Raw genomic sequence first — 13,688 nt, forward strand, 5'->3', positions numbered from 1 at the left:
TAGTTTATTTTTTGAATCCTCTTTTGTGCACCTTTTGTGCTCCGTGCAAAAATATGCTTTTGTTGTACCCTTTCCAAAAACTATTAAGGTGCATTTTTAGTACAGAAAAGCCCCCAGCCAGCTCTTGGTGACCCTTAGGACAAGGGATATGCCCTGAGTGGCCCTCCTGACTTGTATATAGCCCGTTTGCTTTCCCTGTTACACACTGGGGTCATCAACTGTCTGCATCTGCTTTTGGTCCGTGTATCTTGCTGACTTGTCATGCAGCAGGGACAGGCGGAGCCTATGATTTTTTTTCTAGGAGGCTGTATGTGTGTTGCAGATTCAGACCCTGAGCATCTCCCTGGTTCCCGCTTCCTCCCCGGCAGAGCTTCCGAGTATGGCATGTGTGTACCCATATCAGCTTTGGCCTTATGCATTCAGCCCTGTGCCCTTGCTTTTCCATTAACACCCATCTGAATCGTTCCATGTCCGCGTGCAGGCCCACGGTGTTAACCCAACAGCTAGCAGCGTGCCCATCCAGGTCATTACAGTAGTGACCCATAGCACACCTTGCCCCCATGTACTCACAGGCGAGGACACAGTTGTGGCACCTTCGTAGCAGTGGAGTTGGTGGGTCCGAGGACGTGCACCATTGCTGCCAGATGGTAGCACCCTCACGCTGTGTGCAGAGGGAGGCCCCCCACCCCCAGGCCTTTAATTTCCTTGTGGACACCTTCCCAGAAGCGAAGGTGCATGTGTCACGGGTGCCTGGGGCACTGTGCCCCAGCTAGTGCCCTGTCGAATGTCTAGCCCTGGGTGCTGCTCCTGTTTTCTTTCTTACCCACGAGGTGCTGAGGAATGACAAGTGCAGCCTTGGTCCCACTGCTGTGGCCTCACTTGGGAGGAGTGGGCTGGCTGGCTGGCCCTGGGCCTGCCGGTGGCCTCTGCAGGTTGGGGCTCATGTGGCACTCTCCTCAGGTGCCTCAACTATGTCCTGGAGGAGCTGAAGCACAACACCAAGGCCAAAGTGATGGTGGCCTCCCACAACGAGGACACGATTCACTTCACGCTGCGCAGGTAGGCACCCCCAGTGGGGGAGGGGGGAGGGGGGAGTGCTGTGGAAGCATGTGCACACTGACCTGCCAGACGCGGTGGTGTTTGCGGGGTAACGTCTGTGTGGTGAGCTGGCGCGGCAGCTTTAGGGTCCCGCAGGCCCCCTGCCTCCCAGGCCCAGCTGGGCATTGGCACTGCAGTAGCAAAAAGGCTATTTGCGGTTACGTTGATTTTTAAAATTAATACCTGACTTATTAAAGTTGCAGACTCAAAAACTAAATTTCATTAGGTGATTTAAGTAGCTTACTGAAATGCACAGTGTGTAACGTCAGCACTCTTCAGGAGGCCTCTGGCGCGTCACCTGATTTATAAATAATTTCTCTTAAATGCTTTAAACTGCATTTGGAATTTAATATAGTCTGTTTTCTCTTTAAATGCCTTTCCTGTGGAGTAAAACTTTGGTAGAATCCATACAAGTCAGATATAGGAATAAGGTGAAGTAAATTCTTAAATACTCGTGTCATTACCATGTTTTCGTGTTTTCTGTCTTAACCCAAGCAGCACCACATGGGGGGTTCCAGCCCAAGCCGCCACCTTCCTGGGCTTGAGGCCCCGCAGAAAGCACAGCGGCGGCAGCCTTGCTGGACCCAGCCTTTCCCAGGAGCAAAGCAGAGTACCCAAGGCTTGTGGCTGAGCTGGGCTCTGGGAAGGAGGGGTGAAGGCACAGCCAGGGCAGGGCACAGCCAGGCTGGGCACCTGCGGGGTGCTGCCTGATGACTGGACTCTGGTCCCTCCACACCCATTCAGTGACGAGGCATTTATTCTCTGCTTGTGATGGCACTGCTTTTTTACAGCCTGAAACTGCAGCTGAAAACCGTGATTTCTCATGCACAGCAGTCATGGCCATCAGGGTGGGGACAAGAGCACCGAGGCCACCAGTGCCACCTGGGCTGAGTGCAGACTGACGAGGCTCCCTCCCAAGAGTCCCTGCCGGGGTTGTGTCTGACTGCTTCCGTGGGATGGGTGGGGGGCCGAGTGGAGTCCCAGCTGGACAGGACTGTTCTGCCTTCTTCTCTCCATCCCTAGGGACTTCCCAGGTGCTCATTTCCTGCCTTGGATGCCCCATCCTTGTCCTTGGATGTCAGAGGGCCAGGGGTACCTTTTGTGCTCTGTGCAAAAAGAAAAAAAAAATTAGGTCTAGCCCGACTTTTAAAACAAACACCTGATTCAATTGTAAACCTTAAAATCTGGTTTTCCCTTAGACTTAAAAATATTACTCTGTGATGGAAACTCGATCCAAGCTTGAACCCTCCAGGGCACCAGGGTCCTCCACTAGACGGCGTACCCCAAGAGCCTCCCTGTACCCCTCGCCCAGCGCTTGGGAGCCTGCACCCCTGCACAGTGGCAGGCCCCGCTGTGGGTCAGTGGTATGGGAGGTGGCGCCCTCCTAGGTTTCAGTTACAGGCTCAGCAGGCTCTGGTTGGCCACTCACATTTAATGCAGGCCTCACAGGTAGTCCACTCGTTCACAGAGGCCAGTGGAACTCTGAAAGGTATAACCTGTCCTCAGAAGGGCTTTCTTCCTCCTGTCCTGAGTCTTCCCACCGGAGCATGGCTGTTTTCACCATCTTAGCAAGGGGCAGCCTCCTGCCGTGGACACGGCTTGCCCCCATCTGGAGTGCCAGCCGAGCATGCTCTCCTCTCTCATAGCCTCCTGGGCCTGTGCCAGGCTCTACAAATACCTCCGGCGTGGAGGAGGCTCAGCCCCTCCAGTCCGTGGTTCTGCGCTTCTGCTCTGGGAAGCCCGCAGCAGTTTGGGCTTGCCTTCCCTGAGGAAGCGGTAGGAGTCTCTGACGCCACATCAGGGATCTCAGTCTGACAGCCTGAGTCAGCTTTGGCCAAGTGGCAAACCAGCCCAAAACTCAGAGGCCTGAATGACAGTGTATTCTGTGGGCCAGCAGTGTGGGCTGGGCTCCGCGGGGGGCTGCTTTTGCTGGCCTTGCCTGGGGTCTGTCTTGCATCTGTGGTCAGCCAAGGCCTGACTGGACCTAAATGGCTTCATTCATTGGCAGGGACAGCAAAGGGGACTGCATCACATGTCCAGTTTCCAATAGGCCAGCCCAGGCTTTGCCACGTGGTGGCCTCATGCTTCCAGAAGCCCTGGGGAGGGCAGGACTCTGCCCACATCCCATTTGCTATTGTCTTCTTGGCCAAAGGAAGTCAGGAGGCCCAGCCTAGATGGCAAGTGGAGAGCCCCCATCTGCTGGGAGAAGCTGCAATCACGTGGCAGAGGGCGTGGAGGGGGGTCAGCAGCCATCATTGTGGGAGCCACCAGAGTGTCCCTACCATCAGTAGTCAGGCGGGCAGCAATATGGTGGCAGCCCTACTCTAACAGGGTTCATGTTCCAGTGGGGAACAAAGATACCTAAACTGGAGACCAGGGCAACGTGGTAGAGATTGTGGCCTGCTTCAGACTGGGTGGCCCCCACACTGGAGTCAGACTCTGAGGGAAGGAGGGAAAGGGCTTATGGGATGACCCTCATGCCAGGGTGAGGTGTCCTCAGTGCTCTGAGAGCCAGGGGCCTGAGACAGAAGAGGAGGACCCTGGAGACAGGGAAGCACACTCCTGGCCAACAGCCTGGGTGGGTGTGAGGGGACCCAGGCTGAATATACCCTGAGGGAGGTGGAAGGATGAGGGCAGGTTCCAGAGCGCTGGTGCAGGTATGTTGAGTCTGGACATGTGGATACAGGAAGCTGCAGGTAAAAATGTGGGAATCCTCAGCAAGTAGACATTTCAAACCCTGGGAATTTTTGTAAGATCCTACGAGAGGAGGTGTGAGGACAGGAGAGGATGCTGGACAGAGTTGGGGGCCATCCACCCCAACATCTGAGCAGTGCTAATAGAAATGTGAGCCTCGTCTACTCTAAATGTTCCATTAGCCACACAAAAAAGATAATTTTAATAATACCTTTCAGTTAGCCCAACATACCCAAAATATTACCTGTTTTCAGCACTTCAGAAAAACAATGCATTCTTTTTTCCACAGTTTTCAAAATTCCGTATGTGTTTGATACTTGCAGCCCATCTCAGTTTAGGCCAGCAGAATTCTAAAGGCTCCACAGTCACCAGTGGCTAGTACTGCTATATGGGACAGAGCAGCCAGCAAGGGGAGGACAAGAGACTGGGTCAGGTCGAGGGACTGAGGATGTGGCACTGAAGCAGAGGGGCTCAAAAAGGGGCAGGGGAGGGCCTCTGGGAGCCTCCCCAGGCCACACCTCGGGGCAGGCTTGCCTTGCTGGGTCAGGGTACCAGAACAGAGGTCAGGGCAGACAAGAGGGAAGGGAGAGAGAGCACAGTGGGAGGGGGAGGAGGGAACTTGGTAGCCATGGGCTGAGGTGGGAAACAGAGGGCGAAGGCTTAGTTGGGCAGCACAGAGCCTACAGCCATGCCCATGCTGCAGGAAATGGAGGCTAACGTGTATGCCTGAAGATCTGGGAGTGGCAGCCAGCCGGGGTGGCGGGGGGCTCACCTGCCACGCTGTCTGTCTATAGGATGGAGGAACTGGGCTTGTACCCTGCCGATCGCCAGGTGTACTTTGGACAGCTACTGGGCATGTGCGACCAAATCAGCTTTCCACTAGGTGAGCTAGGCCTCCCTGGGGAGCAGGGGTGGGGGTGTCCAGGGCTGGGACTCACTGCTTCTGCCTGTGTACAGGTCAGGCAGGCTTTCCTGTGTACAAGTATGTGCCCTATGGCCCTGTGATGGAGGTGCTGCCCTACCTGTCGCGCCGTGCCCTGGAGAACAGTGGTGTTGTGCAGGGCGCCTGGCGGGAGCGACAGCTGCTGTGGCAGGAACTCAAGCGGAGGCTCCGCACAGGCAGCCTCTTTCACCGTCCAGCCTAGTGTTCAGGGGCCACCATCATCACCCACCTTCAGACTCAGCCTCCAGCCCTCGCCTGGGAGGGGCTCTAGGTGGCCCCCGGGCCAGTGCCACAGCCCAACCCCAACCTCACGTGGATTCACCTTTTTATGACCTTGACTGAGACCTGCTGGAAGTGGGGCCTCAGCATCCCTCTGGCCCCTGCTCAGGAAGTGGGTGCTCAGGCTTTGTCTCATGCCTGCCAGAGCCACCGGGAACTGTCAGGAATGGCCTTTCAGCAAGTGGGCACGACTCCCATCTCTGCCTGCCCCCATGACCTTGGACCCGAAGGACCACTTTCTGTCAGGGTTTGTCTAACCTGTGCCCCCTGAGCCCCCCAGGCGGGCAGTCACCAGGCTGGGGAAGCTGGCCTGGTCAATAAAACACTACTTTTGCAGCCCTTAACTTCACGCCTGCAATGCTCTTTCCCTTGCACCATCATACAGGGTCAGCATCAAAGATGGAGTGGCTCTGACGGCTCTGCCTCTCTGGCACCATGTGTCCCTGGGGGCCAGGCCCACTGTGGGTGCGGTGGAACCACCAATCCCTCCCTTCAGGCTGTATCACAGATTCGGCTATGTGGGGTGCTGGACACTCCCACCCCTTAACTCCAGAACCCATGACGACAGTAGGGTCCCTGGGCTCGGACCAATGCAGACAGGATGCTCCTAGGAGTAGGCTTGGTGCTTCTCTACCTGGGGACTCTATCCCCCAGACTTCCTGATGTTCTGTGCCCTTTGCCCCAGATGCCCCATCAGGCTCCTGCTGTTCTGACAGGACCAGATGCATGGCTGCCTGCCCCCGCCTCCAGCCTCCCAGAGCCAACTACATGTAATGTGGTCCAAGTGAGCTGGGGCTTACCCCGGGGGAAAGGTGGTGTGGCTGAGCCTGCAGCTCCATGAGGGAGCCCCAGAGGGGGTGCCCGTGGGAGGAGCCTCTGTGACAAAGGGGGGTGGGGGCAGATATCTGGTGGTTCCTCTGTAGGCCACAGAGCTACAAGGCGAGGGCTGTTGTTGGGCCTTGGTCATGGCAGATACCACAGAGCTATCACACAAGCCACATGCAGGCCACACTGAAGTACCTTTATTTCTCTGGGCCTCACAGGGCTTGGGCCTTGCAGTGTCTTCCACTAACTTAGCGGGCTGCACCTGCCAAGGAAGGGATGGAGACCAGAACATGGGGCATGGCAAAGGTTAGGATGTGCCCAGTGGAGTGGTAAGGTGCTAGGACCTCCAGCCCCACTCTCCCCTGACTATGGGGCAGCCAGCCAGCCAGCAGAACAGACCCACTCTTCCCTTTACCACACCATCCTAGCTTTGGACAAAACAAAATCGGACAAAGGTGGGTGGCAGGTGCAGCCAGGGTCCACCTGGCCTCTCCTCAGAGGGTCAACCCCTCCTGCAGGCAGCTGGGTAGGTGGTGGCCAGGTGTTGGGAAGATAAGTCGCACTCAGCTTTCCACTGCTTGTGGTGACAGGAACAGGGCTGTCTTCTCAGCCATGATGGGCAGCAGGTAACTGGCAGAGACCCCACCTGGTCACAAGGCTGTCTTCCCCACCTGGCAGCCCCTCTGCTGCAGCTTCCTGATGAGTTCCAACAGGTTCATCTGCAGTGTCAGCTCCTGGGGTGCAGAAGGGCTGCTGTGAGACCAGAATGACACCTGGTGTCTCCTGTCCTGGCAGAAGCCCCCTTTTCCCAAGGGCCCAGAGGCAGATATTGGGGTCTACAGAGTGCCAGGCAATGAACCCATAGGACTGACTTCCAGTGAATCCTGGCCACAGCTTGCCAGAATGGGACAGAAGCAGGGACGCTACCCCGCAACAGGGCCTGTAGTTGCCCTGGCTCGGTGCACAGAGGTGTACGTAGGGGAGGAGCAAATGAGGGCCCTGTGAGCAGCAGGCCTGGGGAAGGCAGACAACACTCCCACAGCCAGTTGGCTTGCCCTCCTATGGACAGAGGCAGTGGGACCTGCCTTACTAATTCTTCCCTCCTCCCTTCCCCCCACACACTCTGGGCCTGGCTCCCCAGGGACCAGTGATAAAACCCCAGAGGGAACTGGGCCTCTGGGAACCAGCATCCCCTGCGATGTGCTAGGGCAGGCCTGAGGCACTGACCTGTGGGTTGGTGGTCACATAGAAGCCAGCAACCCCAGCCTTCTCCAGTGTGCTCTGCTGGTCTGCCACCTTCCGGTCCAGCTCTAGGACAATCTTCTGGTCCATTGCCCGCTGCTCTTCACGGATCCGGTGCTCCACTGCCTGCAGGGTGAGGGTGGCTCAGGGGCTCAGCCCCCTGCCCATCACACACTGCCTCAAACACACACTGGTCGCCGGCCACTTCCTCCAACCCGTTCCCCATTCCCAGTGGCTCCAAGACCACCCATGGTGCCCTTACTGCACCCAGGTTGCTCCTTTCTTGGCCACACTGAACCCTGCAGAAGGGCTCAGCTGCCCTACCTGGAATGCTCTCCCATCCAGAACCCCCAGCCAGGTGTCCTCCCTTTGCTGTGCCAGGCCTTGCCCATCATGGACTGCTTGGGACCACCATGAGCTGGCCAGATGCCAGGTCCACTTCTGCTTACTATCAAGTTGCCAACCATCTCTGGGCCTTTGTTTATGTTCCTCCCCACTGGGGCTGCCTGCTGATTCCAGCTCGGCACCTCTTCCCTGTACACCCAGGCTCCGGGCTGCTTGGGGCCCTGCATAAGCCTTTCCATGCACCCCCACCACCCATGGCTTCTTGGTTACATATAGGTCTGGTTGTCCTGAGCAACCTGGGAGCAGACTGGGCCTCTGCTGGCTGGCCCTACCATCCCACCATTACCCTGAACAGGCCCAGCCCTTGAAGAGCTATGGTCTTGGGAAGCAGGGGGATCACTCTCTCTCTCTGGTCCCGCTACACCCAAACCTCCACAGTGAAGAGCCACATTTGGGGACTCATCAGGCCCTCCAAGCCCACCCAAGTTGAGGCCCAGAGCAGCCAGCAGCTCCCAAACCACCCTGAGCCCTCTTCACCACAGCCCAGTCAGCAGAGCCCAGGTGATACCCACCTGGCTCACAACCCTACCTCCAGCTCACGCTGCTGAGCTGCCTGGAGCACGGGCAAGTTGTGGGGTCGGCAGGCCTGCTGGGCTTCCTGGTGCTTCTGTCGCAGCGCCTGCCTGAGCACTAGGAGGAGATGAGACCAGAGAAGTCCAGCAGGTGTGTGGGGGGGAGATGGAGGGGGACAGGGAACACTTCTTGCCTTGGCACCTACCCTGGCTGTCCCACTGTGGGGCAGCCAGGCCAAGGTGCAGAGGTGAAGCCCCTGCCTGATGACCCAGCCTGCCTGAAGCCCTGCACTAGAAGCTGGGTGGAGTTCTGGGGGACACCTAGTTCCCTACCCCACTCAGTCTTGCCCTCACCCAGGGCAGGGCCTCTCTCCAGCAGTGAGAATCCAGGGGACTCTGGAGGGTGCAAGGCAACTGAGACCAAGAGAAGTGGGAGACTGTAGTCCAGAGGCTTCTGGGCTCAGATGGCCAGAGGCCAGCAGTCCTAGGTGTGAGCTGCCCATCACCCAAGGGACGTTCACTGAGATGTCTAAGAGACCACCCAGGCAAAGTCTGGAAAAGGAGGGCGAGGAGAGGAGTCGTCGTGCCCAAGTATGGCACAGCCTCTGCCCATGGAGGCGTGGTGGTATCATTCCCTCAGCGCTGCCCTTTAGGGAGGGCAGAGCTGCCCCATCCCATCCATAGCTCCCAAAGGGAGTAAGGTGGGTACGAACCTTGGGAGGCCCAAGGATGGGATGAGCCATCATTAGAGGCTCTGTGCTGGGGAGTCTGTGTTGCTTGGAGTGGGGCTCACCATGGCCACTGAGAATAAGCTCCCACAGCTGCCATTAAATCATACCATAAATATAAGCAAAACTGTCCACTCTCATAGGACTGGACAGAGGAGAAAGGTACCATCGAATGGAAAGAAACCAATTATAAAACAGAATACTCAAAACTATACAGCCCAGGGCCACCTGGGTGGCTCAGTCCGTTAAGCGTCCAACTCTTGATTTTGGCTCAGGTCATGATCTCAGAGTCATCAGATTGAGCCCCACATCAGGCTCCACACTGAGTGTGGAGCCTGCTTAAGATTATCTCTCTCCCCTCTCCCTCTGCCCTTCTCTCCCACCCACCGTGCTCTATCTCTCAAAAAACAAACAAACAAACAAACCACTCAAACTACATAGCCCAAATCCTAGACCATTTTCAAGTGGCCAGATCTCCCCTATAAGGAGTGATCCCTGGCCATAAGGAAACACAAACCCAACACTATGTCTTAAGCAGACACCTCTTAGTAGTTTGGCACCTCCTATGCCCAGAACCCTCCCAATCTTCTGTTTCTTGGCATTCTGTGCCCACCTCAACAATGGCATTTATTACGTTAAATGAGTTTGAAACCAAGAGCCACACTTAAGACACAGGAAGACAGGAAGATGCTCCCTGGTTAATGTTTACACCCTGTGGAGGCAGGACGGGAGGAAATAGATAAATGCAGGGATATGTCATCTCCTTTACTCCATTTATGAAATATTGCTGCAAATCCCAGAGACAACTCCCACATTACACTGGGTAAGCAACCATAGGTGAGAAGACAGCTGTGGCCACTGCCCAGGCAGAAGAGGCCTGGCTTTAGCAATGACCAAGGAAAGCAATGGCAGCCAATCACCACCACCTGCTGAGTTGGAAGGAAAAGGCAGAAAGTCACAGGGAGCTCACCCACTGCTGGTCGCATTAAAATGTGCCCGAAACTTCCAAAGGACAAGTAGCAAAGTGTCTAAAGGGTTATCAAAAACTCCTCATTAAAAGGAACCAGGATTCTACGAAGAAATTGCTGTCCACCTCCCACTTTTACTATTCTGAGTGTTTTACTGGCTCTCTGAATTAGTAACCTCTTGTGGAGATAAACACAGATCACCCACAGGAGAACAAGAACTACTTACTGACAAAAAGAGACTAAGTGACCATCACTGCCTGCATTTGGCAGAGACTCAAGCACAGGCAGGAGAAGTGGGAAAGCTTTATGGTGGCCAAAGGGGAAGGTGCATCCTGACGGGAGGCTGCTGGAAAAGCTGGAGGGGGGCCGGAGCAGGGAAAGAACTGGAAAAGATGAGCTTAAACCAGAATGCAAGGAAGTGCTTCAAGAATGATGGGGACACATCAAAAGGACAGAGGAGCCAGCCCAAGAGCTCTCCCACTGAGCAAATGTGGCACAGTTTGAGCACTACAAAGAGTAATGAGCTATGTACTTTGGATTTGTGACTGTATCCATCCTACCCCTCAATAGAAATGTTTACAAAGACAACCACTCCAACGGCAGGGAAAAGGTAATACCAATTCTATAAAAACTCTTCTAGAAAACAGAAGAGAACTCTTCCTCAACTCACACTCTATGAAGCCAGCCTTACCCTCCCCACCCAGACAAAGACATTACAAGGAACTACAGATCAACGTCCATTATAAACATGGAGGTGATATTCTTCACGAGATTTTAGCAAATCAAATCCAACATAAACAAAGGGTAATACATCCTGACCAAATGGGATTTATCCCAGGAATTAAAAAATGACTAATTCACCAAAGTTATCCAAAAAGCCATGTGATCATCTCCATAGATGCAGAAAAAGGGATTCAACAAAACCCCATGTCCACTCCTGAAAGAAACAATCATTTTTCCCACAAACGTTTAAGCTATCATCGTGCCTGGACCTGCTGTCCAGTGTACAGGAAACACAGAGGGTGGAGAAACGGTTAAATGACAGCATGAGGAAGTAATCTGACAGACCCAGAATGGGGGCACTCTACAGGTAGAACGCCCCAGACTCTTCGAAAAGCGAATACCACAGTGAATGGGACTATTCCAGAAGCAGAGAGACCAAAGTATCCAACGGCAATGCATAAACCTACACTGGCCTCACAAAGCGAGTTTACGGCAAGTTGGATAACGTAATTGTGGACTGAAAGTCAGAAGACACCCTGGAATGATTGTTTTCAGGATGCTGTCCACCGTGCTTGTACTGGAAAGTGTTCTTGATCTGAGCACTGGTTCTCAATCCTGGGCCAAGGTTGATCCCCAAGGATGTCTGAAGACATTTCTGATTGTCACGGGGGTAATGTACCACTGTCATTTGGTGGGTCGAAGCCAGGGATGCTGGCTAACCAGCTTGCAATGCACAAGACATTGTCTTACCATTAAGACTTGTTCACAAATAACAATGTTGCAGTTGAAAACCCCAGTCTAGAGGAATGCTGCGGACACATGGTGAAGCCCTGTGGTGTTGCATATATTAGGGGTATTAAAGCTTTGGCAAAATGTTAATTATTGAATCTAGCTGGAGAGGATATGGGTATAACATTACACTATTCTTTCAACTTTACTGTATGTTTTAACTTTTTTTTTTAAAATAAATTAGTTGGGTGAGAAAATAACAAAGGTGGGAAACTGATGGGGCAGGGAGAGCTGCCCAGCATACCTTGCAGTTAGGGGCTCCGGGAGACCCTTGAGTAGGGATGCCTGGGTGGGGCCAATGCTCACGAGGTTTTGGCTGAGGGTGTGGCTCAAGCGAGGAAGTTTTCGGGTCCCAAGGGTGCCACAGGGCATAGTGCAGGGGAACTCAATGTGCGGGTGGTGGTGTGGCCCTCTCCGCTGTCGGAGGGGGAAATGACCCTAAAGGGCACAGCAGAGCTGTCAACACTTCGGGGCATCACTGGGGGTGGTCAACCGCTACCGCTGACCGCCACCGCCGGGATCCGACGATGGACTGACCAGGCAGGGAGGCCTTGGGCCATCCTGCTTGTAGGAGGGTGGAGACACGGGCAGAGAGAGTCTGGATATTATGCTAACAAGGGGCCGTGCAAATGAAAAAATTAAACTGCGTTGATCCTTTGTCACCAAAAGAACCCCGCTAGCAGTCTCCGAGCCCTTGGCCTGGTCAATTTTAGGGACATCATCTGAGCGACACCCAAGGAAGGGCTCGGCCTGCACAGAGACCGAGAGCTAAACTCCCGGAGGAGAAGCGTGCGTCGTCCCGCCGCCCCCGCGCACCTCGGTGCTCATTCTGCAGCCGCAGGCGCTGGTTGTACAGGCTCTTCTCGGTGAGGTGCTGGATCTCCAGCAGCCCCTGCACGATCTCGAACACGGTGCCGTCGAGAAGCGCCAGGGCCAGGTCGCTGAGCGTGGTGTAGGACAGGCGCTGCTGGAAGGAGCTGCGGGCAGAGGGGCGCGGTGAGCGCGGGCGGGACCAGGGCCACTTCAGCCACCCGTTCCGCCCCGCGGCCGCGCACCTTGGCAGCTCTTTTACTAGGCTCTGCAGCGCGGACAGCAGCTGGTAATGCCGCTCCTGCTGCCGGGCCCCATCTACCGCCTCCTCGAAGGCGCCCGTGTAGCGCTCCATGGCGCCCGAGCCCGGCCAGACACCGGCCAAAGCAACGCCTGCGTCAGTTCCTAGTGCGGCGCGTCCCGCCCATTTTACGTCCGTCTCCAACGCGGTGGGTCCCGCCCCCTTTTACGACAGTTAGCCCCGCTCGGCCCACTCTCCGCACCATCCAGAAAGAGGCTTTCTCCACCCCTCCGCGGACGTTCGTAAGGAGGGTCCCTCATTGTCCCCGCCTCTTACCATGTCATTTTGCCCACGCGACTTCAGAGGGNCTCGACTTCAGAGGCGTAAAACCACAGCCTCGAAATCGCGAGATTTCGAGGAAGCTCGTCCTTCCTGCGCAAGGTGGGCGCGAACCGAGGCCCCTCCCACCCCCCCACTGCTCTGGGCAGCATCCTGGGGGAAAAGGTAGGGGGGTTCTCGTCTAGTGCCTGCGCCTGTTGCGCCTTGCGGGCCCCGGGTGGCCGCTGCTGTCACAATCTGTTTGCTCCTGTTTGCTCTCCGAAAAAGCCCTTGAGTCACTGATCCCCTCAGCACAAGCGGTGTGACCTTGAGCCGTTTTCGTCACCTTCAGGCCTCAGTCTCCTTGTCTTCCATTTATAGGACGTTTGTCCGGGTTACCCGTCAAGAGAGCCCCCACCCAAACATACACACCTTAGCGGGCTCTGAGAGCTCCAGCAGTCAGGTCCTGCAGGAGGCATCTGGCTTCGGCAGGCCCAGGGTGGTCCCACAGCCTGCCCCAACCCCAGCACTTTCGGGGAGGAGTCCCATTCCCCACCTCGTTTCTGCTTCCACCAGGGTAGTNTCTCAGTACAAGCGGTGTGACCTTGAGCCGTTTTCGTCACCTTCAGGCCTCAGTCTCCTTGTCTTCCATTTATAGGACGTTTGTCCGGGTTACCCGTCAAGAGAGCCCCCACCCAAACATACACACCTTAGCGGGCTCTGAGAGCTCCAGCAGTCAGGTCCTGCAGGAGGCATCTGGCTTCGGCAGGCCCAGGGTGGTCCCACAGCCTGCCCCAACCCCAGCACTTTCGGGGAGGAGTCCCATTCCCCACCTCGTTTCTGCTTCCACCAGGGTAGTCAACATGTCGAAGAAAACCTAGCCCAATGTCTCAGCCCAGCCTTGAGAAAAAAATTTCCTGGAATCCACAATTACGGTTTTCATAAGCCACAAAAATCTACAAAACAGAGTTTGGATTGCTGAATAATCTGCTGGGCTCATGGGGGCGGGGGATTCCTGCCATGGAGAACCAGTATTGTGTCTTCCTCATCTTAGTGGGAGGGTATTCAGTCCTGCCAAAAATTGGGAGGGGGCTGCTGTATAGCAAAATACAA

At 55.4% G+C, this 13,688-nt stretch overlaps 2 protein-coding genes across 6 annotated transcripts in view; one reads left to right on the top strand and one right to left on the bottom strand.

Annotated features, from left to right (window-relative positions):
• Positions 1-5,380, top strand: part of LOC100470434 (proline dehydrogenase 1, mitochondrial) — a 33,895-nt gene extending 28,515 nt beyond the window's left edge. The window contains exons 13-14 of one of the 2 annotated variants that reach the window (XM_011226709.3): positions 4,587-4,675; positions 4,750-5,380. In XM_011226709.3, the coding sequence (XP_011225011.2) occupies positions 4,587-4,675; positions 4,750-4,937 (277 nt within the window). In that variant the 3' untranslated portion in view covers positions 4,938-5,380. The remainder of the gene's footprint in view (positions 1-4,586; positions 4,676-4,749) is intronic. The other variant, XM_034642329.1, reaches the window with a different exon arrangement.
• LOC100468216 (protein DGCR6) lies at positions 1,443-13,150 on the bottom strand. Of its 4 annotated transcripts, XR_004620153.1 has the most exons (6): positions 12,262-12,435; positions 12,023-12,183; positions 8,016-8,116; positions 7,067-7,207; positions 6,035-6,592; positions 1,443-2,204 (listed from the first exon to the last, which is right to left on the bottom strand). XR_004620153.1 is itself a non-coding variant. In XM_034642328.1 (5 exons), exons 1-5 carry the CDS (start codon positions 13,052-13,054, stop codon positions 6,446-6,448), a joined length of 597 nt encoding a protein of 198 aa, XP_034498219.1. In that variant the 5' UTR covers positions 13,055-13,150; the 3' UTR covers positions 6,015-6,445. The 4 variants fall into 4 exon arrangements, 3 of the variants coding, with proteins under 3 accessions (XP_034498219.1, XP_034498217.1, XP_034498218.1); XM_034642328.1 differs by lacking the exons at positions 1,443-2,204; positions 12,262-12,435 and adding an exon at positions 13,008-13,150 and having other exon boundaries at positions 6,015-6,592; XM_034642326.1 differs by lacking the exon at positions 1,443-2,204 and having other exon boundaries at positions 6,015-6,592.
• Between the last annotated feature and the right edge of the window lie 538 nt (positions 13,151-13,688).

Source organism: Ailuropoda melanoleuca, chromosome 14 (assembly GCF_002007445.2).
Source record: "Ailuropoda melanoleuca isolate Jingjing chromosome 14, ASM200744v2, whole genome shotgun sequence".
Classification (NCBI taxonomy): domain Eukaryota; kingdom Metazoa; phylum Chordata; class Mammalia; order Carnivora; family Ursidae; genus Ailuropoda; species Ailuropoda melanoleuca.

Coding starts and splice junctions, on each gene's coding strand:
- LOC100468216 (XM_034642326.1), bottom strand. CDS start 12,371: ATGGAGCGCTACACGGGCGCCTTCGAGGAGGCGGTAGATGGGGCCCGG. Junction 8,117..12,022: donor GCTGCAGAATGAGCACCGAG/GTGCGCGGGGGC, acceptor ATCTCCTCCTAG/TGCTCAGGCAGGCGCTGCGA. Junction 6,593..7,066: donor ATGTGACCACCAACCCACAG/GTCAGTGCCTCA, acceptor CTGGTCTCACAG/CAGCCCTTCTGCACCCCAGG.